Source organism: Octopus bimaculoides, chromosome 26 (genome assembly GCF_046866305.1).
Source record: "Octopus bimaculoides isolate indiv1 chromosome 26, ASM4686630v1, whole genome shotgun sequence".
Classification (NCBI taxonomy): domain Eukaryota; kingdom Metazoa; phylum Mollusca; class Cephalopoda; order Octopoda; family Octopodidae; genus Octopus; species Octopus bimaculoides.
In genome coordinates this window covers 4,978,139-5,005,804 of record NC_142953.1, presented here as the reverse complement: position 1 = coordinate 5,005,804, position 27,666 = coordinate 4,978,139, and the positions used below count along the sequence as shown (strand labels likewise).

Sequence of the window (27,666 nt, the reverse complement as noted above, 5' to 3'; positions counted from 1 at the left end):
GCTCCCTCTAGCGTGTAAGGCTGCCTATCAAGGGTCGCCTCTTTTGTGTTTAAATGTACACTAATTTTATATGAAAGTATGTGATATGAAGGTTGACAGGCAGCTGGGGGGAGTAGATGTGACTGTGAGACGTGTGTGGCCTTGGGGTTAGTCCTAGCATATAGCACCTTGGACAAGAGTCTTCTGCTATAGCCCTAGGCTAACGAAAGCCTTGTGAGTGAATTTAATAGACAGAAAATGAAAGGAATCCATTATATCATCATCATCATTATCATCATCGTTTAACGTCTGCTTTCCATGCTAGCATGGGTTGGACGATTTGACTGAGGACTGGTGAAATCGGATGGCAACACCAGGCTCCAATCTAATTTGGCAGAGTTTCTACAGCTGGATGCCCTTCCTAACGCCAACCACTCCGAGAGTATATATATATATATATATATATATATATGTATATACTCCCTTTTCTCCTTCCTTCTCTTTCTTACAGTCTGTCTCTTATTCCCACTTTGTCTCTCTCTTCTCTCTCTCTTCCTCTCTCACTCTCTTTTGTAACCTTTCACAGTCTATCTCCCTCTATCTGTTGCATTCTTCCACTCTCTTAGTCTGTCTCTTCCACTCACCCATTCTCTTAATCTTTCTCTTTTACTCCCTTTTCTCTCACCCCCCTCCCCCACCGTCCCCTTTGTGCTGGAATCCTGCTGCTCCCGTTTTCTGTCTACAACCTGTAATCCTTTTTTTAGACCAGGTTTATTGGGAGCCAGCTCAAGCAACAACCAAGTAATGGATAACTATCTTATTTCCACTTACTTCTTTTACGCCATAAATAACCATGCCACCATCTTTTTTTAAAAAAAAAAGAACACACAGCTATAGACACAGGTGTGGTTGTGTGGTAAGAAGCTTGCCGAGGTCGACTTTGCCTTTCATCCTTTCGGGGTCGATAAATTAAGTACCAGTTGCTCACTGGGGTCGATGTAATCGACTTAATCCCTTTGTCTGTCCTTGTTTGTCCCCTCTATGTTTAGCCCTTCGTGGGCAATAAAGAAATAAGAAGCTTGCTTCCCAACCACATGGTTCCGGGTTCAGTCCCACTGCATGGCATCATGGGCAAGTGTCTTCTGCTACAGTTCTGGCCAACCAAAGCCTTGTGAGTGGATTTGGTAGATGGAAACTAAAAGAATCTTGGTATGTATATACATGTTTGTGTATGTGTGTGTTTTTTGGTGTTGTATAACAGTTATGAATAGCCAGTGGCTTATTAACATTTAACTATTAGCAACGGATGCAGCATTAATATCAAAAGGCAAACTTTATATCCTACTTAACCTTTTTGATACCCCCCCCCCCCAACTCACATATATGTATGATGGGCTTCTTTCAGTTTCCATCTGCCAAGTCCACTCACAAGGCTTCCATTGGCCCAGGCTTGCATTGGCTATAGTAGAAATTCACTCAGTGTCTTCTACCATAGCTGGTGTCACACAGAGGGACTGAACCCAGAACCATGTGGTTGGGAAGCAGGCTTCTTACCACACAGCCATGCCTGCACCTATGTATATGTGAACACACACACACACATACTATGATGTATGCATAGACAGATGCATAAATGTATAGGTATATCAGCCAATAATAAAATTATCAAGGACATTGTTGTTGTGCGGCACCAGGCCATCCGTGATGGAGCCAATGTATTGCAAAGGGCATTCCAGCCATCATCATTTGGCTGAAATTATGCAATGTGTCCTAAGAAATTTGGCTGATAATTTTAGCAAGTTGAGTAAGCATGGTAGGAAGAATGTTTATCAGTGCAGTGTGTACTTAATGACACTTCTGTTGCAATGATGCCAATTTTAACAGATTTCTTAAAAGTAGAGCAGATGCTAAGCCAGATTTTGTCACTCACTGACGCAGAGAGAGATAGACAGACGGATAGATAGATAAATAGATAGACAGATAGATAGATAGAGAGAGAGACTTATGGAGGTACATGCACACACACACACACATACACACACATGCATGCATATATGCTGGTGCAGGCATCGCTGGATTGTTTAAAAAGTTCACTGTGAAGCCATGTGATTTCAGGTTTAGGAAGGATGGTCAGTTTTGGCATTCCAATGGTTAATAACATTAAATAACAGTCATTTGATTTGACTTTGCCCCCCCCCCCCCGATAATTGCCAGTCTTGTGCCCGAATTACAGTCTATTTTATTTTTGTTTTCAACTCGGTGTTATTTCTAAACTCAAGGAATGTTTGAAAAGTGGCAACAGAGACTACACACACACACACACACACACACACACACACATGTATATATACACACATATATACATATATATATGTATACATGTATACATATGTATATATATATATATATATATATATATATATATATATATATATACATGCACACATATATATACATATGTATATATATATATATATAAACAATATATGAGTATATGCATATATATGTACATGTATGTACATACCTTCATCTACATGTACATATAGATACATAACTGGGTACATGACGTAGCAAAAGAACATGGACAAAATGATAAACAAGGTACAACAAACAAGCAAGCCACATAGAAACATCTCCTTCATCAGCTGCCACCATTAAAACACCGCAAGATGGATGCTAAATTATATATATATATATATATACATATACACACACACACACACACACACACACACAGTTATACACACATGCACAAACACACATACATATACATGTATACTTTTTTGCAAATATCTATATTAATGAAAGATATAAACAGATATTTTAACTGATAAGGCATAGTTTTTAAGAAGACTTGGCTGTTATTTGTAGATCAAGCAACCATGTGGAGGCATCCACATTGTTACTTAGCCTTGGTTGAGCAGATCTAACATCAAAAGCAATCCAGTTGTGCCCACTGCATTCTTTGTTCTGTTGTTTAATGAAAAGCTTGCCTAGGACTGCATTCTTGAATGTCTCCTGGCCTTCAGTTTTTCTAAGGCAATAAAAATGTGATTTGAAGGAGATTTGGCTGATATTTAAATCAGGCCATGTAACTACACAGAAGGTTCCTGTGTTAGCTCACCCACCGTATCTTTAGTTATATGTTAACGAGAACAGAGACAGGTTTCATAAAAAACACCAAGGTGAAATGGAAAACATTATGCCCCAGCCTTCTTGTTTCTAAGACAAAATAATGTAATTTCTGCGAGATTTGGCTGCTATTCAAATCACGCCAAATGACTACATAAGAAAGCTCCCACATTAGCTATCATGTTAAAGGGGGCCAATACAGGTTTAATTAAAACATCAAGGTGGAATGGGGAGCAGTGTCTCCTTGTCTTCTTTGTTTTCTAAGGCAAAAAAAATGTGATTTGAGGGCCAAATGACTACACAAAAGTTTCTGTGCTGGCTCACTAACCCTGTCTTTAGTTGTATGACAATGAGAATCAGCACAGGTTTAATAAAAATATCAAAGTGGAATGGAAAGCAATGTGTCCTTGCCTTCTTCTTTTCTAAAGCAACAAAATGTGATTTGAGGGAGGTTTGGCTGCTATTTAAATCAGACCAAATGACTACACAAAAGGTTTGTGCTGGTTCACTCACTCTATCTTTAGTTATATGGCAATGACAGCCAACACAGGTTTAATAACACTATCAAGGTAGAATAGAGAGCAATTTGTTCTGGTCTTCTTATTTCTTTTTAGGCAAAAGTATGTGATTTGAAGGAGATTTGGCTACTATTTAAATGATTACACAAAAGGGTCCTTTGTTTGCACACTCACCCCACTGCTATTGATATGGTAATGTGAGACAAGACAGGTTTGATATAACCACCAAGGTGGAATAGAGTGAGAAATGACCCAAGGGCTTGTATTGTTAGTGGTCTGTAAAACAAGAACAACACCACCACCACCAACAACAACAACAACAACAAAGAGAGATGTGGTTCAGTAAAATTAAAAGAAGCAATCTGCAGGAGGGGTGGGGGATGACGGGCGTGGCAGTGGGGGGTGGGGGTGAGACGACCCATTTATTTCGTATCAACAGTAGAAATTTAAATAATTAAATAATGACAATGTGGGAACGTGGCCTTGAGCAAATAACATCCTGCTCTCTCACTAGTATCTATTCACAGAAAATAATAACAACAAAACAACAATAGTAGTAATAGTAGTAGTACTAGTCATTATGATAATGATGATAATAATAATAATAATAATAATGATAATAAATTCTGGGTTCAGTCCCACTGCATGGTACCTTGGGTAAGTGTCTTCTACTACAGCCTTGGGCAGACCAAAGCCTTATGAGTGGACTTGGTAGACAGGAACTGAAAGAAGTCCATTATGTGTGTGTTTGTATATATATATATATATATATATATATATATAATATAAAGAATATATATGCATGTATATACACATATATGTCCATACTTACATCTACATGTGTATACAGATGCATATCAGGGTACAGGACGTTAGAACAATGAACTACAGACAACGGAACGAACACATAGGAAAACAGATAGCCACTTGGAATAATTCCTTCGTCAGCTGTCTCTATTCTAACTAGACGTTTTGAAGATAAGGCAGAATGTACTGTGTCTGTGTTTGTTCTCCCACCATCATATTTTGTCTGGCTTTACATTTTGAACTTAAATACCAGTTGAACAGCACTGGGGTCGAAGTAATCCATTTGGTCCCTCAACCAAAATTACTGGCCTTCTACCAAAATTTGGGACCAGTATTATACTTTACTAAAATTTGGCAAGCGTGCAGAATTGTCAGTATGTTGGGCAAGTTGCTCAGCATCATTTTGTCCATCTGAACGTTCTGAGTTCAATTTCTGTTGAGGTTTACTTTGCCTTTTATCCTTTTCAGTTGATGAAATGGATACCAGTTGAGTACTGGAGTCAATGTAATAATGGACCTAATCCCTCCCCTAAATTGCTGACCTTGTGCAATTTTTTTTCTTCTTTGCTTTAGTTCTTTGATAATTACCCAAACATGAAATTATAAAATTGAATTAAAAATTGTTTTCTCTCAGAACAGATTTAGCAAATATAAAATTTAGTTGAAATTTTTTAAAACACGAAAGAATTAAATGTAATTTTATAAGCAAGTAAAATGCATCCAGTCCAGAGGTATACAATTTCAGGAATTAATTACAGAAATAATTAAATATGTATTCTATGACATAATTTACTTCTAGTGTTTAGATTAAAGAGTCAGAAAAATTCCAATAATGATATTTTGTTTCAGTTCAGTAATGTTGATCTCTGGCGATTTAAATTCCTCATCATCGTTAGGCATCTGGGATTGGTTAGGAATTAACAGATTAAACATTGGTGTGTGTTTAAATATATATATATATGTAGTATTTTTGCTGCTATTTCTAGCGAGTAGATGTCCTATTATAGGCGTCTCTGCATTTCAAATGAATATATATATATATATATATATATTCTTATTCTTTTCTTTCATTTTTTTACTTGTCTCAGTCATTTGACTGTAGCCATGCTGGAGCACCGCCTTTAGTCGAAGAAATCAATCTCGAGACTTATTCTTTGTAAACCCAGTACTTTATTCTATCGGTCCCTAAGTCACGGGGACATAAGCACACTAGCATCAGTTGTCAAGCGATGTTAGGGGGACAAACACAGAGACAGAAATACATACAATGCACACACATACACACACACACACACACACACATGACAGCCTTCTTTCAGTTTCTGTCTACCAAATCCACTCACAAGGCTTTGGTCGGCCCAAGGCTATAGTAGAAGACACTTGCCCAAGGTGCCATGCATCTCATTTTAACACATATATTTACCATATTGTTTTGGGACTTGAGATTATCAGGCAAGTGTTCTGTGCATCAGATATGATGCACCTGGACTGGCTTGTGCGGGTGGCACATAAAAGACACTATTTCGAGCGTGGCCGTTTTCGTGCGGGTGACACGTAAAAGCACCCACTACACTCTCTGAGTGGTTGGCGTTAGGAAGGGCATCCAGCTGTAGAAACTCTGCCAAATTAGATTGGAGCCTGGTGTTGCCATCCGGTTTCACCAGTCCTCAGTCAAATCGTCCAACCCATGCTAGCATGGAAAGCGGACATTAAACAATGATGATGATGATGATGATCCCTCATTTTATATGTTCTGAGTAATGTAATAAGTTCCAAGTTACTCTGGTGGTTGAAAATAATTGACATAGACACCAAAGAAATATGTTTCATATATCACATGTGATACACAGGACAGACAGTGGGTTAACATGAACCTCAGGAGGATCTGTTGTATGGGTCATATGTACTACCCCTCCTCTGACTAAATAATTGAAAACAATAGTTATATGTTGTTGTTATTGTTTCTATTCAGTCACAGCTCAGTCCTCAATTGACCAGACATACGGTCAGGAATGTCCAGGTTAATGTATGGTAAAAAGTAAAATGCATGGAATTGTTTTTGAATTTCTATTCTTTCTCATCCTACCAACAAGGATTTGGTTCCTGAATGAACCCTCAAAGAGGTAAGCCCCTTGAAAATGCAGAACCAACGAGAAATCAGTTCTTTCCCTTTACCACCGAACTACCAGAGCAAACTGCTTTCAGCTGGATATTTGATTGTTGATGACTTGAAAGATGTAAAACCATCTGAACTAAGTGAAGGTCAGTATATGTGTGTGTGTGTGTGTATAAATATTTCTTTGCTATGTACACCAGAAGTAGTAATAGTTTAAAACAGCAATTTGTCATCATCATCTAATGTCCATTTTCTCTGCTGGTGTGGGTTGGACGGTTTGACAAGAGCTGGCAAGCCAGGGGACTGTGCCAAGGTCTGTCTGTTGTTTGTTTTGACTGTTGTGACATGGTTTTTCTACAGCCAGATGCCTTTCCTAATGCCAACCACTCTACAGAATGTACTGAGTACTTTTTGCATGGTACCAGCACCAGTGGTGTCACCGAGTAGCTTGAAAGAAAAACACCCGTCCACTGGTGGGGGAGGGGGTAGTAATATTGAGGGTGGTCTGTTTTGGCAAGGTTTCTTTGGCTGGATGCCCTTCTTAGCGTCAAACACTTTACAGAGTGTACAAGATGCTTTTTGCATAGCACCAGCACCAGTGGGATCAGCAAGTCACTTGCATGACAAAGTCCCCTTAACTGGGTGGGAGATATGGCTTTGTGCCAGTTGATGAGAAGTCAAAAGTATAGTAGGGGAATAGAGATAGGTGTCTTCCTGTAGAAGAGAAACAAGGATACCCCAGTTGGAAGAGAAAGGAGAGAGAGATGGTGGTGGAGATGTCTTAGGTTATACCCTCAAGGTACATTTGGGGTAGAATACATGTGTATCATACTTTCAAATTTCTCCAGTCCACACTGCTATAAACGACAGGCTGGCATTCCATTTAGTGAGATTGTTGACCTGTCCATGGAGGCATGTGGCTTAGTGGTGAGGATGTTGGACTCGTGATCATAAGATGGTGGTTTCGATTCCTGGACCAGGCGATGCATTGTGTTCTTGAGCAAAACATTTCATTTCACGTTGCTCCAGTCCACTCAGCTGGCAAAAATGAGTAACACTGCGATGGACTGGCGTCCCGTCCAGGTGGGGTATTTATATGCTGTGAAACTGGGAAACCGACAATTTACTCATCGCACCCTGTGTATATAAATATAAACTCCCTATAAAGTTGGGTTCAACCACTTAGGGTGGTGAGGGCACCAACAGAACCTGTGGATGCCAACCTTTGAAATTGTAGAAAACAGTATTAGTTATTTGAACATAAATAAAACGCTCTCACAAGTGTATGGTACATACATGTGCACACATACACATTAACATACGTAGTACAGTCTTACATACATACATACATACATACAATCATACACATGCATACAGATATACACATGCATGCATACATAGTCATACACATACATACATACACACACATACATACTTTCATACTTACATATACACATACATACATACATTGAGACACATATTCATATTGCATACATACATATACACACACACATAAAAACAGACGTACATATATACACGCATACACACATACCACGCTCTTACACCCCAAAATACACTGTATTAGTTTACACAAGAACGCTTTTGTTTCACCATTTTTTCCAGTGTTTTGTTGCTATTTTCATGTTTTTGATCGTTTTTTTTTTTAATGGTTTTCTTTTTCTCTTTTATTTGTGAAACAACGATACACAAAGATTATATTTAGATGGAAATCTGTGCCAGGTGGCCTACACTCACTATGGGATATTTATATACTACTTAACACCGCCCCCCCGCCACACATATACATACACATGTACACAACATACACATATACACACATATGTGCCCAACATTCACATATACATACACACACGTATATAAACATTGTGAGGCAGCAAGGAAGACTATGTGGTTGCTCAGCCTGCTAGATATAGCAGTTAAAATCTGAAATCACACTCTACTTACTGTCTTATTGAAAAACAAAAGAAAAAGAGCACATTGGATCATCATCACCATCATCTTTGTCATCATCATCATCACCTCTATCTCTTTGGCACAGCCGGAATAAACAGGAAAGTATTAGATAGTTGAAAAGAACATATATATATCGTCGTCGTCGTCGTTTAACGTCCACTTTCCATGCTAGCATGGGTTGGACGATTTGACTGAGGACTGGTGAGACCAGATGGCTACACCAGGCTCCAATCTGATTTGGCAGAGTTTCTACAGCTGGATGCCCTTCCTAACGCCAACCACTCAGAGAGTGTAGTGGGTGCTTTTACGTGTCACCCGCACGAAATATATATATATATATATATATATATATATATGCATAGTGACATTTTGCCTGTTGCTACATTCTGAGGTTCCAAGAGTAATGCACACAAAATTTGCTGCAAGTGACCTAGGGCCTATAGTAGAAGACACTTGCTCGGGGTGCATGCAGTGGGATTGAACCCAGAACCACGTGGTTGGGATGCGAGCTTCTAACAACACTGTTTCACCTGTGACTACTTTTATCATACAGCCATGACTGCAACGATATATCTATATCTATCAATCTGTCTGTCTGTCTCTCTCTCTATCTATCTATGTTTATCTCTCTCTCTCCATCAATCTGTCTGTCTATCTACCTATCTACCTACCTACCTATCTTCCTATTGATCGATCGATTGATCCATCCATCTGTTTGTCTCTCTATTTATGTTTATTTCACTCTCTCCATTTATCAGCATGTTCATCCATCTCTCTTTGTCTTTCTTTCTATCTATCTATCTATCTATCCATCCATCCATCTGACCATCTATATGTTTATGTACACACACACACACACACACACACACACGTGTATATTTATCTATGTATGTGTGTGTATATATATATGTGTGTGTGTGCATATATATATATATATATATATATATATATATATATATATATATATATATATATATGCATGTATGTATATAAATTTCTACTAAAGAAAAACATCAAGACTTTCTCAAAAAGTAAAGTTTAAAAAAGAAACGCAGTTTTACATGAATATTTTACATCAGAAAAAAAAATTAGGAAAAAAAAACCTAAGTTAAAAACAAGAAAAAAACAATCAATATATCAAAAGATAAACCCATTATCCCATTGATGTGATTGTAAACGAGCTTTCAAGGAGATGAAATTTAATGAAGCTGTCAAATATATCTCCATGAGTCAGCCATAGTTTCCAATGGCACTCTGCCTTTGTTAGTCATTTATGCAAATGGCATGAGGACACATTGACAGAGCATCGTACTATCATGTGAATTTTATATCTTGTCGATATTTTACATCTGTTGGGTTCTTTTCATTTTTATGTGTTGGTGCAGGTGTGGCTGTGTGGTCAGAAGTTTGCTTCCCAACCACATAAAAAGCACCCACTTCACTCTGTAATGTGGTTGGCATTAGGAAGGGCATCCTACTGCAGAAACCATGCCAGAACAGATATTGAAATTCAGTGCACTCTTCTGGGTTGCCAGCTCTTGTGGAACTGTCCAACTCATGCTGGCACGGAAAATGGACATTAATTGATGATGATGATGACGACGATGAGTTCAACATATAATTGCCACTTACAAAATCTTCATCATCATCATCATAATGATGAGTTTTTCCGTGCTTGCTTGATTTGGACATCATGTGTTACAGAAATGCCAGTAAATCCAGGGATATTATAGAACTGGAATTGCTTCTCAAAGACTTCGTTTTCAGAGATTATTAGATTGCTTTTGGGATTGTTTTGTTAATGATCTTTAGATTATTTTCCCTTTACATCTTTTTATCTTTTTTCTTCTTTATGTATTCCATTGACGTCAACAGATCTGAAATGATTTGGAGAAAATGACATTATTACATAAAATTGCTTGATGCCAGAACAGTAATTCCAAACTCAAATAAAAGACAAAAACAAACAAGCCAAAAAGGAACATCATTTAGACTCGATGGTTTGCATATTCATTTGTGGAGGGGCTGGCATGGGACCACCAGCAAAAGAGAGCACTGGTGGACCTGGTCAGCTCTATGCATGATGACATCTCTGGGACCTCTAACCTAGGATGACCCCAGCCTCTCATCCTTTTGGGGGATTGATAAAATAAGTACCAGTTGAGCACTGGAGTCAGTGTAATCACCTTAGCCCCTTCCTGAAGACTGTTGGCTGTGTGGCAAAATTTGGTGCAGTTTGTTTCTGGTCATCTCTACCTCTTTTGTGTTTCTGGTCTGTGCCGCTGGGTTTATAACTATTACATTGAAAAGTGGGTTCAGTGCCACACAACACTTTATCCATTGAAAACAAACTCACTCACAAGAACCTTTTTGGACCCTTGAAGTGTTTGCATAGATTTACTGAGTTTAGAAAGTGGTCTGACTTGGTCATGAGTGACTTCTACCGCATGTATGTGTGTCTGTGTGTGTGTTAATGTATATATATATATCTTTGAATGTGTATGTTTGTGTATATGTATATGTTAATATTTGTATATGCATGTATGTGTATTTGAGTATGTTTGTGTATGTATTGTATGTATGTATGTATGTATATATCTTGGAGTTTCTGTGTTTGTGTTTGCATGTGTATGTATGTATGTATATATGTAGCTTCAAGTGTGTGTGTGTGTGTTTGTGTGTATGTATGTGTTAATATATGTGTGTGTATGCATGTATGTACATGTATGTATGTATCTATGTAATTATATATACTTGCATACATTTGTGTGTGTGTATGGGTATATTTGTCTAAGTTTTCCTTCCATAAGTATGTGCACATGCTTCTACTAGATCACATCTGATTGTCATGTAGTTCATTGTGTATATATACATATATATATGTGTTTGTATGTGTGGACTTTTACATTCTAATGTAAATTGCTTTTGTAATTTGCATCATGTGGCTTATATTGTTCACTCTTCCTCACACACACCAATCCCTTTCTCTCTCTCTCTCTCTCTTCATTGTTAGTGTTTTTTCGTTACTCATATTCATCTATTTATGTTTCCTTTGTAACACACAAAAAGGAGACTCGAAACGCTTTTTGTTTTTTTCCACCTGAAACTCCTTCTAACGACCTAACATTACTAAATGATGTCAAACAGCTGTTACTGTTTGCATATAGGAGAGCCGGAATGGATTGGATCTGGCTGACAGCCAAGTCCACTGCAAAGATTCATGCTGACATTTTGTCAGGGATGGGCAAGTTGTGTAGCCATGAAATGGTTCTTCACCCCTTAAACATTTTTACTTCCTTTTTTGTCCTGTTAGCTATTTCTTCCATGCCCACTTCATCTTCACTCTACCCCAGAGTGGTGTTGGATGTTTAACAAGAAAACATTTTATTATTTTATTCTCAAATGCCAGCATGGCCGTGTGGTTAAGGAGCTCACTTTACAAGTAGATGATTCTAGGTTCAGTCCTACAGTGTGACATCTTGGGCAAGTGTTTCCTTCTATAGATCTACAATGAACAATGCCTCTTGAATGAATTTGGTAGATGGAAACTGCATAGAGCCTATCATATATATATATATATATATATATATATATATATATATATATATATATATATATACATATATATACATACACATACACATATTTATGTATCTATATATATATATGTATATATGTATGTATGTATATATATATATATATATACATATATGTATATATGTATGTATATATATATATGCATATATGTATGTATATATGTATGTATATATATATCTGCATATATGTATGTATATGTATAATATACATATATATATATATATATATATATATATATATACATATATATATATGTATAATATACATATATATATATATATATATATATATATATATATATATATATATATATATATATATACATATATATATATATATGTATATATATCTATACATCTCCACACGTATACTTCGCTGAAAACCATAGAAAACCATGTCAAATCAGACTGGAGTCTGGTGCAGCCTTCCAGCGTGCTAGCCCAGTCAAACCGGCCATCCCATGCCAGCATGGACAACAGACATTAAATGATGATGATTATGATATATATGTATATATATATATATATATATATATATATATATATATTGATGCTGTTTTTTTATTGACTTTGTCCATAGATTTGGAGATACGCCATGAAGAAGCCATGGAAATTCTGAACTGTATACACAAGAATGGTGCTCCTTTAAAAACTGTGACTTCTGGTGGAAACACTGTGTCAGCTTTTGATTTATTACTCAAAGAACAGAACTTGCAGAATATTGTGACATTTTCTGAGAAATTGGATTCCATGCTGAGTGGCGGTATACCATTGGGCAAGATTACTGAGTTCTGCGGGGCTCCAGGCATTGGTAAAACCCAAATGTGGTAACTGGTTTTTCGTTCTTTATGTTTGTCTATGTGCATGTATGTGTGTGTGTCTGTGTCTGTTTGTGTGTATGTGTGGGTGAGTGGGGTTCAGAATAAATACCTGGGTGCCACAATAAGTGATGAAAGCAGTTGCTGTTGGAAATGGTATCCACCCCAGAAGACATTGCTCTAAAAAGTCCTCTCGGGCCTGACCTATGCAAGCACAGAAAATGAAACCTTAAAAAAAAAGAAATTATGTTAATAGTGTGTATGTGTGTGTGTGTGTGTATACATTCTAACAGAATATATTTTTGGGGTTATACCATCACCCCCATATATCTATCAATCAAAATCTCAATGGAATTCTTAACATTTCTGAAGCTAATATCTGCGACAATTAATTCTGTCTTTTTATTTGAATTTCTCCCAGCATGCAACTGGCTGTTGATGTCCAGATTCCTGAATGTTTTGGTGGTGTGGAAGGAGAAGCCATCTACGTAGACACAGAAGGCAGTTTTATTGTCGAAAGACTTCAGGACATTGCTGAGGTGACTGTTCGCCATTGCCAGAATCTCAATACGGAGGGTGAGTAGAATCATCATCGTCGTCGTTGTCATCATCATCATCATCATCATTGTCGTCATCATCTTCTTCGTCATCTTTATCATCATCATTGTCGTCGTTGTCATCATCATCATCATCATCATTGTTGTCATCATCATCGTCATCTTTATCATCATCATTGTCATCGCTATCATCGTCATCATCACTCTTATCATCATTATCATCGTCACCATCATCATCATCATTATCATCATCATCACCATCATCATCATCCTCATACAACCATTTTCAATGCTCGTCATGGTTTAGACATGTTTCACATGTACCTGTTTAATTAAGATAAATGACACGAGTTCATTAATACTGTTACGGTGCAAGGTCCTGTGAAACAGGGCTGCCCAGTAAACTTGTCTGGCAGACTCAGGAACTATGGTGTTGCCATATATATATATATATATATATATGAATATATGTATATGTGTGTGAGTGTGGGTGTTTGTTTGTGTCTCCGTGTACTACCATTGTGTAACAGCTCTGAGTGTCAACATCATAGAAGTGTCCGTCATCGTTTAACATTTGTTCATCCTGCTGGCATGGGTTGGACGGTTTGACAGGAGCTGGCCTGCTGTAGTGTTGCCTGGGCTCCAGCTGTCCGTTTTGGCATGGTTTCTGTGGTTGGATAACCTTTGCTAATGCCAACCATTTAGCAGAGTGTACTAAGTGCTTTTACGTGGCACCAGCATGGGGCACTTTTATGTGACACTGGCACGGTTGCTTTAATTTTGCACCAACACCCACGAGCCTATAAGACTAGGGTCTCTAGGCTGAGAGAGAGACATGCCTGTATGCAGAGATGGCCATGGTTTTACTTAGCTTGATATGTCTTCTCAAGCATAGAAGTCTTGGTCCATTGATATTACATCTGTGAAGCCCGACATCTGAAGATCCTTCCTCACCACTTTGACCACGGGGAAATTTCCACCTTGCTTGGAAACAGGTAAACATTGGTGACAGAAGGGCAACCAGCTGTGGAAGATCTGACTCAGTAAATTCTTTCCGACAAGCATGCCAAAGTGGACGTTAAAACAGGGATGATGGTGATGTAAGTATTCTGGTTGGCTGTTGAAGAACTTTTAAGTGGTTGGTGTTTAGTTCTGGGTTCGTGTTGCTAAGCAACCATTACTTTATATATTTCAGGAGACACTCCTGTCACATTCACCACTGACCAAGTACTAAACGGTATCCATTACTTCCGTTGTCGGGATTATGTAGAACTCCTGGCTATCATACACCTGCTTTCAGAACTCATTAAGGACCGTCCTAAGGTAACCCTATCATTCTTTGTTCATATTATGTTCTTATTTCACTGAAGGTCATTATCGTCATCATTTAATGTCTGTTTTCCATGCTGGCATGGGTTGGATGGTTTGATAGGAGCTGGCACCAGGCTCCAGTTGTCTGTTTTGGCAAGATTTCTATAGCTGGATGTTCCTCACAATGCCAACCATTTTACAGAGGGTACTGGTTACTCTGAAAATGGCACTGGCGTGGGTGCCTGTCATGTGCCATTGGTATGGGTTCTTCTTTTGTGGGACTGGCATGGATGCTTTCCATGTACCACTAGTGTGGGTACTTTTTACGTGGTACTGGCATGGGTACACTTATGTGACGCTGGCACAGGTGCTTTTTTTCTGTGGCACCAGCATTGTAGTCTTTATCATCATTGCTGTCATTGGCATCATCACCATCACCATCACCATCGTCATAATCATCAACATTATCGTTTGAATGGTCTGGATTGTGTTATGGCTAGGTGCTATGGAGCTAAGAGGTTGGTGCGAGAAAGATCAGAGTGGCTGTGGGTCCAGAGTGTGAGGTCTGGAAATTGTAAGTGAATGTGTTTCACTGGGAGAATGAACAGTCTTGGGTAGATGAGGGGTAAGTGGAATTTTGTTTATAGGTGTTCATAGAGAGGGGAGGAGAGTGGTGGCTTGGTCAATGGCTTAGGAGTTGGTGGGAGAGCCACATGGAGCTTAGGTCTTTCGAATTATTATGTAGAGGTTCATATTTTATCTGATAATATTTAGGAAAAATGTAGGGCAGTGAATTGGTGGTGATGATAATTAGCAAGGTGATGATGATAATTAGTAAGGCGGTGATGAAGATGACAACACTGATGCTAGCAGTGATGTTGATAGTGATGATGCTGATGGTTTTATGAAATATTTCATTAACATATTGGTTTTTATTCTATTTTTTAGGTGAAACTGGTCATCATTGATAGTATAGCTTTTCATTTTCGTCATGACTTTGAAGACATCAGACTCAGGACTTGTTTGTTAACAACCATTGCCCAAAGTCTCATCCAAATTGCCAACAAACATACGTTAGCGGTAAATATCAGCTGTTTATTATTATTATAATAATTAACATTTCTCTCCCTGCATTGAAGCAGTCTTCAAAGCTGAAGGCAGATTCATAAAATAATCTTATAAGAAAGCTTATTGAAAACGTGTACAAATTTTTATCAAAATATATTTGGTTTTTGCTAAATTAGAGACAAAAATTTTAAAATGTGTTCTTAAATATCTCTTGCACCTTGTTTAATGATGATGATGTTGTTATATATTATATCTTAGGTGTCAAGCTGGCAAAATCGTTAGCACACTGGACAAACTTCTTAGCGGTATTTCATCAGTCCTTATGATCTGAGTTCAAATTCTGCCAAGGTCAACTTTGCATGTCATCCTTTCGGGGTTGATGAAATAAGTACCAGTGGAACACTGGGGTCAGTGTAATCAACTAGCCCCCTCCCCTAAATTTCAGGCCTTGTAGCTATAGTAGAAAGGATTATCTTTATTTCTTAAGCAGTGAGCTGGCAGAACCATTAGGTTGGTGGCAGGAAAAGCATCCAGTCATAAAAAGTCTGTTTCAAATAAACTCTGCCCGACCCATGCAAACATGGAAAAAAACGGTGAATGATGATGATAATGATAATGATGATAACAATGGTGATGGTGTTAATGATGATGATGATGATGATTTGAACTAACGAGTCCTTTTTTTTTTTTTACCTTTATGTGTGTGTGTGCACACACACCTTCCTCCAGGTTGTGTTAACAAACCAAATGACCACCCGCATAAACAATAACAGCTCTTCCAGCTACATGAACATAAGTGACACAACTCAAAACATGGTCCCTGCCCTAGGGGAGAGTTGGGCTCACATCTCTACCATACGTATCATCCTCTACTGGAAAGACAACCAGAGAAAGGCATTGCTGTACAAATCACCTGAACACAAGGAGGACGTTGTTTCCTTTCAGATAACTGTAAGTCTTTCTCTCTTTCTCTCTCTCTCTCTCTCTCTCTCTTTCTACATCAGTGGTTCTTAGCCATTTTTACCTGTGGACCCCTTTTACTTGAGTGGACCTTCCTAGCCATTTGATGTCTAAAAAATCCCATTGTAATTTCAAAATCAAATATTATGAAGAATTGTATTTAAAAAAAGTCATTAAAATATTTTATGATCTTAGAAGTGTAACCAATTTTATTGCAGATAAATTTTAACAGCAAAATCTTACATGGACTTCCAAGGGCCATATGGACCCCCAAGAATCATATAGACCCTGGTTGAGACCCACTGATTGAGAGGAAATGGCTAATATTATTTTGGGTTTCATTATTGTTGTTGTTGTTTAACCACAGGTCAACACTGGGCAAACCTGCTGTCAAAGACAGTAAAAAGTACCGTTCAAGTGTGGTTGATGCCAGTACTCCTTGACTGGCCCTCGTGCCGGTGGCACGTAAAAAGCACCCAGTACACTCTCGGAGTGGTTGGCATTAGGAAGGGCATCCAGCTGTAGAAACTTTGCCAGATCAGATTGGAGCCTGGTACAGCCTTCTGGCTTTCCAGCCCTCAGTCAAATCGTCCAACCCATGCCAGCATGGAAAGCGAATGTTAAACGATGACAATGATGTTGATGATGATGATGAATATATATGTATAGTGTATTTTTTGTATTTAACGAAGGTAATCATTATTTGTCTTTACAGATGGGTGGTATTCGTGATGTGGTCAACCATGACCCAACAGGAAAGGAACCGGAACATGGTGTGATTGCCGCAGCTGAAGAACCAGCCACAAAACGTCAGAAAACAGTTTGACAAATGATGGAGACTCTTTTATGAAATTGTGAACATAAATAATTACTTTTGAGATCTAATAAATTGTATATATACACACTGACATGTATTATAAATTTTATTTTATTTAAATGTATAACAAAATAGAAATTATGGGATAATAAAGTGAGACTGAACTCTAAATAGGGCTTTTTCTCTTGTCTGCCTCAAATTCAATCTTACAGTTTTTATCTTTTTTACTTGTTTCAATCATGGGACTGTGGCCATGTGGGGGCATTATTTTGAAGGGCTTAGGCAAGCAAATCGAAACCAATATTTTTAAGTGCAGTATTTGGTACTTGTTCCCATGGTCTCTTTTGCCAAACTATTAAGTTATAGGGATGTAAAGAAACCAACACCAGTTGTCAGTGTTGGGGGACAAATGAAAATGCAAAAACAAACACATAGATATATATATATATATATATATATGGCCAGATGTGGGTGGGACACAATGCTTTTAGATTCCTTGTCTTGCAAGTTACTTGGTGACCCTGCTGGTGCTGTGTAAGAAGTGTTGAGTCCACATTGTGAAGTGGTTGGCATTTGGAAGGGCATCCAGCTATAAAAAACCATGCCAAAACTGACCTCGCCTGTGCTAGTGCCACGTAAAAAGCCCTCAGTCCACTCTTCAGGGTGGTTGGTGTTAGAAAGGGCATCCAGCTGTAAAAACTATACCAAAACAAACTCAAAAGCTTGGTGTAGTCTTCTATCGGGTTGGCTCCTGTCAAACCGTCCAACCCATGCCAGCATGGAAGTTGGATGTTAAATGATGATGATGATGGTATATATATATAGAAAGCGGATGTACACGAAGTATGATCATTGCTAGAAATAGCAGCTGGTAAGCTATTGGTGCTATGTAGAGCTTCACTGAATATTAACATTCTTGTACGTCCGCTTTGTATATTTATAATTCTACCTTTTTTGTGGTGCTTTATTCTTGTCGGTTAGTAATATTATTTTTAATAAAATTTATATTTCTTCTATATATAAATATATAGACACACACACACACATATATATATATATATCAAAAGGATGTGTACACACACACATACATATATGTATGTAAGAGGGGGTGCTGAAAGTTCCTGTCTTTAAGGATATTGCAAAAGGAACTGGTTGGAAGTCCAACCTTCCAAGTTCTTTTACAGGGCTTAAAAAAACTGAAGGACCACTGCAATAAGTGTGGGAATCCGAGAAGGGGATATGTTGAATAAAATCATAACTAAGTGATCCTCCTGTATTTTCTTTTACCGAAAGCCAGGGACTTTTCAGCACCCCCTTGTATGTGTATATGTATATGATGGGCGTCTTTCAGTTTCTATTTACCAAATCCACTCACAAGGCTTTGATCGACCCAGGGTCAAAGTATAAGACATTTGCTTATGGTGCTGGACCTTAGACCACGTGATTGGGAAGCAAATTTCTGACCAGACATGTTCAGTTCTTACTAAAATTAGATTTGTCCTTTTATTTGTCTGTTGTGGTTAAGTTAAGCAAACCAATGTTTGTGTATATACGTGTGCGCACGGCACTTGTATGCTGTTGACTATAGATCAAGCATAGGCAACTGTTTCCCAAGGTAGCTTTTCTTTAGGCGCACCAGTCAAAAGGTCCTGCACACCACAAGTCGCATATAACTGTGAAAAGGAAGTTACATAAACAAGGGACGTAACTCGTTTTTGGATAATACTTTCATTAACTTTGCAAGAGTAGCGTCCCTTGTTTTTAAAGTCACGTCTGCCCAGTTCCAACCAAACTTTGCCATTACAGGTATCGGATTACAAACTCTGACAGAATTCGACGAGCAAGGTATGTAATTTGCACAGTTTTCGCATAATATGTTACTTTATGTCTGCATTTAAAATTTTCAGTGAAAAAATATCTGTTAAATTAATCTAACTATTTAATTATAAATGTTTTTGCATCTATCATATTACTAACACGGTTTTTAGTTTTTTTTTTTTTTTTTTTTTTGTTAATATCGAACTGTCACGGGCAGTAAAATAGAAAAGTCTCGAAAAACATTCGTTATTTGTCTGATAACAATCTTTAAATGGATATTACTATATTTTTCTTCCATTTGCCAAGTGTTTTTCACAATTAAATATTCTGATAAACTTTGTTAAGAGATTTAAGAATTTTATCAAAGACTTAATGGCGGGGGTAAAAAAATACGGACACCATTCGCTTTCGACCGAACCCTAACCATAAACACCGGGTGTGTGTATTCTATCCTAGTTTATGTTATGTTTGACTTACTCAATTAAGGGTAATCTTCAAGTTTAGGGGGATAAAAAAAAAAATATTCAAGGGAAATAACTGAACGACTTACCAGTATTATCCGTTTTCTTCTAGCTGTTTATAAATAAATCACACCCTAACCCTAACCCCAATCAAATCACGTGTGTGATTTATTTATAAACAGAGATGTACGGAGAATACTGTTAAGACGTTCAGTTACTTCCCTTGAATTTTTTTTTTTTATCCCCCTAAACTTGAAGATTACCCTCAATTAAGTATCTACGAATTGTTGCAGTGTTTGGGGGTTCATATAGTTCTTTATTGATTTATTACACTATTAACTACTCCTTGTCATTACTTTTACAGACATTTTGTTACCGTGTCTGTTCGTTGCTTGTATTACCGTATTCAATAGCTTATAAGACGAACTCACCCTAAAAAAAACAAAAAAAAAAGACGAAAAACTGTCTGAAAAAGTCACTTCCGGTCCTACATGCGAAATTGTACCTCTATTACATGGCTCTAGTGTACTAAAAGCTCTTTCTTTTCCCCCCGAATATACGTTGACGAAGTCCTTGTGGTTTGTCTTATATAGGTGTGCATCTTTTATGCCATCAAATACGGTGTATATATCGATCTAACTATCTATTCCTCTCTCATATTTGATGGCGTAAGACATCCTCCCCAATCTGAATGTCTGAAAAGAAAGGAAATAGCCCCCGGTCCCCTATACGAAGCTGGTGAAATTGGGGTCTGTCTTTGTACTATTCAAGTGTTTAAACCTCCCTATTCTTGTGTAAAACCGAAAGGAATGATGTTCCGTAACTCCTCGTTTTATTTTTAATTGGTATTATATTTAATGGCATACAAGACCCATTTTGTCTCCAAAAAATCACCTCAGGTCCTGTATGCAAAATCGGGCGCCCCCATATGCTAATTTTTGCCTCTGGTGCTCACTACTATGGGTTAATTGTGATCCAGACAGTCTCTCCTACCTAGCCTCATTCCATAATATTATTTACTTCAACATTATTATTACTACTTGTAAAGGTAGCAAGCTGTCAGAATCATTATCGCACAAACATTCATATTCCACCATAATTACCAGTCAAGCACTGGGGTTGATATGAGTGACTAACCACCTCCCCTAAAATCTCAGGCCTTGTGTCCATAGTAGAAAGGATTGTTATTACATGTAAAAGGAACGTTCATGGCTCAGTGGTTACAGCATTGGGCTCACGATCATGTGGTTGTGAATTTGATTCCTGGACTGGTTTGTGTGTTTTGTTCTTGAGGAATTTATCTTGCCCTGTTTCTAGTAATAGGTTTTCATATCCATCCTGTAACATATTACCTGATACAGCAATATTGCATAGATATTTATTTTAGTATTATTGTTCCCATCTAGCTTAATAATTTTCTTGGTTAAAGCAAGAAGGGATTTTGTTTTATTTCGTATACACACAACAGATTAAGCTGTTGGAACAGGAAAATTCCTAACATCAAGCTACAACAAGTAACCTAAGCATCTCAGCTGCCCTTAATTACATTATTTTCTGGAGCTGCACTATTATCATTACTATTAAAGATTTGGTAGTTTAATGCAAATTTCAACTGCATCACCTGCTACACCGTTGTGTTGCTGGGGTGTGTGTAGCATTGTGTGTTTTTTGTTTGGGGAGCGCAACCTCTTCCTAGTAATATGTTGCATCCGTTGTGGGATTTGGTTGAAGTGTTTTGTTGAATTAGTGCGTTGCGTGTGTAATGCTAATTGTGTTCTGTTGGGTATCCATCCTGCCTGTAGAGCACATGTTTTGGGGGGTTATTTATTTGATTAGATATTTACTGTATAGACACAGTGTCTTGTGTTTTTAGATTGTTTTATTTGTATGAGGCGGTATCAAAAAGTTCTTCTGTAGCGCGCCAACAGATGGCAGCACACGGTTGCGTGTGCAGTGAGAACTAGCAGGGACCTTCATGAGGCAGTGTGTCGAGTGTGACATCTCTGCATTTACTTCACAAGTTGTGAAATTTGTGTTTTTGTGATCATGCGTATGCTGTAGTGTAGTGTGCAATTTTTGTCATGGACAGGAACTTCGAACAAAGAGCCAACGTGAAATTTTGCATGAAAACAGGTGAGAGTTGGTGAGAGGAAAGGCAACCGACCGTAAGAATTCTACCCCGTTTAAATTCGTCTGGCCCATGGATGGAAAGTGAACGATACACGATGATGACGCTATATTTACTTGTATATATAAGCTGCATCGTTAATTTAGTACAAAATCTTGGTAGTTCTCGTCATAGTTTTACCTCTGCTCCGAAGCCACACCCCACTTTTGTTTTAATAAAATTCAAAACATAAAACAATACGATGTTTACACAAGTAAATACGGCCCTTATAATAAGGATCTTCGCTATTTATTCTATTAGGAAAAGTCAAAAATTTAGTGTAAGAAAGATAACTCTTGATTACAGGAATTAAGTCCCTTAGATTCATTGCGCTCGGATGCTTTTGAATCTCGGTGTTTAGATTAAAATTAAACTAGAATAATAATTAAAAACGTATGTGGAATTGGTAGCTGTATTTGAGCTCGTGTTTGGGTTTACCGATGCTGACCACCACGACACCATCATCACCATATATTCGTTATATTTCTGTCTGAAACTTCAGTATTTGATCAACATCTCACGTGCTGGCTCCACGTAAAAAGCACCATGCTTGTGTCTTGTAAAAAATCTATGCCAAAACAGACAATTGGAGTCTGGTGCAGCTCTCTGGCTTGCCAGCTCCTGTCAAACCATCCAACCCATACCAGCATGGGAAACACGTTAAATGATGATGGTGGCGATGATATATGATAATAATATGATGCATTTATTGAGGCAATGTGACTTGCAGAAAATGCCAATTCTATTTCTGGGTAAATATTTAACACCATTACTGGAATAACCATGCAAACCTGGATTAGGCATAGACCAAGTGCTCACAGCCCTCCACCAGGTGGGCAATGCAGTCGGTGGTAATTCCACTCTAGCATTCTATAGAGGGCTAGTGGAGAGAAAGTGTAATGACATTCTAAGGGAAACTCTGGGCGTTGATGAACACCATCTAACCGGTCTAAATCAAAGAACTTTCAGGCCTGGGTCTATGGATAACTTCCAGAAATCCCTTGCCTGGTAGTGCTACTGAGGGATGCTGCCTGTTCAAATTAAACTTTACAGGCACGGAAGTGCTGTCAGCCAGGCCTGCCTGAGGTGTGCCCAGAGCGATGAAACCATTCTGCAGACCTTAGTCCAGTGCCTGAGTATTGCTGACCTGTGGTTATATGTCAAATACCTGCTGTCATGTGTAGCACGGATCCAGCTATGAATCCATTGTGACGATTGCCCCACCACCCTCTTTTGGCTGGGAGGGGCAAGCTATTCTTATTTGTCTAGTGGCTGTAGCGAAAGAGGTAGCATGGTGGACTCATTTGAAAGGGCTAAAGACAGACACTTTCCTCTTTGGCCAAGCCTTCGTCAACCTTTTCAAGTTTCACTTGAAAAGGAAGTGGAGGGTGGAGAGGGAAGTGTTGCCATTTAGCAAGTTTGTTGAAAGGTGGGTGAATGCTGGAAGAATGACCAGTGTGAAAGGACCAATTCTGAGCATACACCTGTGAGAAATAAAAGAAGGGCTCTTGCCCTGTTGATCAGGCACCTGTGGCTTTTGTAGGTTTTTCCATGAGGACCTTAAAGCGTCTCCCCTATTGGGAGCTTTAATTTGTTATTGTCATATATATTGTTTACATGCTGTAAAACCCATTGTATCGTCCTGTTTTTGTCTTTTATGTTGTTGCGTGTCATTTAATGTTGTTTTATGTGAGCCCTGGTGGCAAATATAAGAAACCATTATTATTTTTATTATTATTGCTTTGATAATTTCATGTGAGTTTCTCCTGCATCACCCAGCGCATCTCTGTGTTGCTGAGATGTGTATAACATTGTATGTTTGTGTTTTTGTGGAAGTTAGATGAACATAGACTCCTCTTGTTAGTGCACTGTATCACTCTGTTTTGCTATGGTGATTTAACCTGTTTTGTTTCTTGTGTTATATCTGTGTTTGCTCTGCTGCATGATTTGTGTAATGTAAGTCGTTATATTATTGGGTTTTAAACTTGATGTGTGAAATGTGTTGTTTTATTTTATTAGGCACTCGTTATATATTGAGCAGGTGTCAGGGAAGAAGATTTTCCTAGTTGGGTTGTATTATTGAATCAATAATGTCCTTCACAGGATGTGGGCTGTTCTTAACAAATCGATTTCTGGACGGTGTGCAATGTTGTAAACCCTGGTGTGGCTTCTATGTTTTTATCTTTTATTCATTTTAGTTATTGAACTGCAGCCATGCTGGAGTACCACCTCGAAGGGTTGTAGTCGAAAGAATCAACCCCAGTACATATGTTTTAAGCCTAGTATTTCTTCTTTTGCCAAACTGCTAAGTTACAGGACTGGAAGCAAATCAACACTAGTTGTCAAGCATTGGTGGAAGACAAACACACACACAATGGCCTTTTTTTATGTTTCTGTCCACCAAATTCATTCTTAAAGCTTTGGTTAGCCTGGAGCTATAGCAGAAGCCTCTTACTTAAGGGGCCATGCAGTGTAATTGAACTCAGTACCATGTTGCTGGGAGGCTAACTTCTTACTGCACAGCCTTCCCTGTTCATATATTTTTCTTCTATTATATGTCACACTTTAGTTATTATTGGTACTGTTTCCACCAAGATCCTTACATTTTGACACTCCCCCCCCCCACCAATTCTTTTTGGTCAGGAGGGATTGCAATGTCTATCAGTGTATGTTTTTTTCGTTCCAACCCTTGATTATGTCTGGACAATTTGCAATATTTCTTTCTCAGTTTGAAGGCAGTGAGCCGGCAGAAACATTGAGCACATTAAGGTGGTGAGCTGGCAGAAACATTAGCATGCCGGGCGAAATGCTTAGCCGTAGTTCGTCTTCCGTTACGTTCTGAGTTCAAATTCCGCCGAGGTGTGTGTGTGTGTGTGTGCTACCTGTGTGTATTTGAATGTGGCTGAGTGCATGTGCGTATGCCTGGTTTTTGTTATCATTTAGTGATGAGGAAAAACTGTGCCCATGTCCGTTTTCAGTGCATCTGAGATTGACAATAGGAAGCTATCTTCAGTCTGTAGACTTAGCCTAAATGCCTTTTGAACAGAGTGGCCTCTGTTAGAAAGATCCACCAAAAGGTATCTGGTTTGATACCAATCCACTCTTTTAGTTAGTTTCTGTGCTTATTAACTCTGGAAGGGAACGGTAAAGTTGTTCTTGACAAGGATTTGAACTTGGAGGATGGAATGATCCAGTAAAGACATCTAAAGATATAGACAGAAAACATGCCAAATGTATCTGGTTTTCATTTTGATCAATTCGTTTATTATCATCATCATTAGCATCAGCATCATCATCTTTTTTTTTTTCCATTTTACATACATTGTTTTTCTTTTTTTTGTAGAATTTTCTTTTCTTTTCTTTTTTTTTTTTTGTAATCACCTTACAAATCTACAATTGCACACTTCTAAACACTAAATTTTTATTCTTTCAGCAATGCTCACGCTTCCAATGGCACAACATTAAACTAAACACATCACACATCTCTCACTCTCTCTCTCTCATTCTTGTCATCTTTCTATTATTTTTCTTCTCTCTCATACACACAAAAGAATACTCCCTCCCTCTCTCTCTCTCTCACACACACACATACACATGCATATGCACACACATACACGTACATACACTCAAACATTCTTTTCCATTTTTTCTCTCTTTTCTTTTTTATCTATCTCTCTGCCTCTTTGATAACCCTCCACCCCACCCCACACAAATGTCCCCAAAGTTTTACAATGAGATCTTTAAAAGACCAAATGTCCTGAGTTAAGAAGTAATATTGATAATAATATTAATAATAACAGTAATAATAATAATAATAATAATAATGGTATACAAATAAACAGCAACTTCGCAGTTTGTGAGAAAAAAGAAGAGTTGTAAAATATAAAAATGTATACATCATTTCACCATTTTAATAATAATAATGATATTAATAATAATAATAATAATGATAACTGAAAGAATAACAATTAAAAAAAAGCAACTTGTACATTCTTCTCCCTCACAGTTATAAACAGTTTGACTTCCATTTTTATTTCGTGTGTGTGTGTGTATTCTTGTAATTAATGTAGGCCATATTGATTACATCTTGGAATTATGTAATTTATCCACCTATCTGGAACGTGCGTAAGTTGATTAAAGATGTCTAATTCTCCATTCTTTGTCTTTATATATATATATATATATATATATATATATATGTCTATATATATATATATATATATATATATATATATATATATATGTCTATATATATATATATATATATATATATATATATGTCTATATATATATATATATACTCATGTATATATTGTGTAACTTTTTACAAGAAATCATGTGCAATGTCATTAGAAATAGCGTGATACTGAAACAATTGTAACTAATAATTAAGATTTGCTAAATTCATTCTTTACATTCTGAATTGGATTTTATATATATATATATTCATTTTTTCATTTGTACCTGTATTTCAAAGGGCCAGCCTTGTCTCACTCTGTGTCATGCTGAATCTCCCTGAGAACTACATTAAGGGTAGGGTACACGTGTTCGTGGAGTGTTCAGCCACTTGCATGTTAATTTCACAAGCAAGCTGTTCTGTTGATCGTATCAGCTGGGACCCTCATTGTCGTAACCAACAGAGTGCTCCTTTACATATATATATATATATATATATATATATATACACACACACACATACAGTTGGACAGTTGTGATCAAGTATTTGAGTACTATTTTCTCTACGTTGTGTGTATGTATATACATCATCATCATCGTTTAACGTCCGCCTTCCATGCTAGCATGGGTTGGACGATTTGACTGAGGACTGGTGAAACCGGATGGCAACACCAGGATATGTGTGTGTGTGTGTGTAACCTGTGTAGTAGATATATAGACAAGGCAAATTTAGCTATTCGCCATAGATTTAAAAAAAAAAAAATTATGATTAGTGTTAATTGATTTTTTTTACTTTATTGAGTTCACATCAGAGATGTTTACATCACTTTGACAAATCCCAGAGAGACAAGCAGCGAATCTGTTTATTTACTCAACAGTTATAGAGTGGCTTCCAAGAACTGGGGTGACTAATTTGCATATTAAAAGTGCTTAGCATTTAATGTCAGTGGCCTGTCAATACGAGATCTCTGTCTCCACTGTATCAAGGTATGATATGATGTCTGTAACCGATGTAGTGAATATACATCATAATCATCACTTAATGTCCTTTTATCCAGGCTGGCATGGGTTGGATGGCTTGACAAGAACAGAGGAGCCAGAGGTCTTGGCCAGGCTCTATGTCTGCTTTGGCATGGTTTCTACAGTTGGATAAGACACTTCAAGCTAAGTAAAATCGCTGTCTTCCACACATACAGGCTTGTCCTTTCAGGTGCCGGTGTAAGTGCACCTGTAACGGTTGCACATAAAAAGCACCCAGCATACTCTGTTAAGTGGTTGGCATTAGGAAGGGCATCCAACCTTAGAAACAATGCCACAACAGATTAATCAGACTTAGCAGTTTGGCAAGAGTGACCAATAGCATAAGTACAAGGCTTTAAAAAACTAAGTAC

At 37.7% G+C, this 27,666-nt stretch overlaps 1 protein-coding gene across 6 annotated transcripts in view; it reads left to right on the top strand.

Moving 5' to 3' along the window:
• Positions 1-17,852, top strand: part of LOC106880674 (DNA repair protein RAD51 homolog 3) — a 108,006-nt gene extending 90,154 nt beyond the window's left edge. For 2 of the 6 annotated variants that reach the window (XM_089342940.1, XM_014930724.3), the window contains exons 2-8: positions 6,530-6,698; positions 12,703-12,949; positions 13,362-13,516; positions 14,693-14,820; positions 15,757-15,888; positions 16,606-16,827; positions 17,552-17,852. In XM_089342940.1, the coding sequence (XP_089199066.1) occupies positions 6,575-6,698; positions 12,703-12,949; positions 13,362-13,516; positions 14,693-14,820; positions 15,757-15,888; positions 16,606-16,827; positions 17,552-17,662 (1,119 nt within the window). In that variant the 5' untranslated portion in view covers positions 6,530-6,574 and the 3' untranslated portion in view covers positions 17,663-17,852. Of the gene's footprint in view, positions 1-869; positions 1,189-6,529; positions 6,699-11,869; positions 12,010-12,702; positions 12,950-13,361; positions 13,517-14,692; positions 14,821-15,756; positions 15,889-16,605; positions 16,828-17,551 lie in introns of those variants that run through there. The other 4 variants (XM_089342941.1, XM_052977035.2, XM_089342942.1 and 1 more) reach the window with 4 other exon arrangements.
• The last annotated feature ends 9,814 nt before the right edge of the window (positions 17,853-27,666 follow it).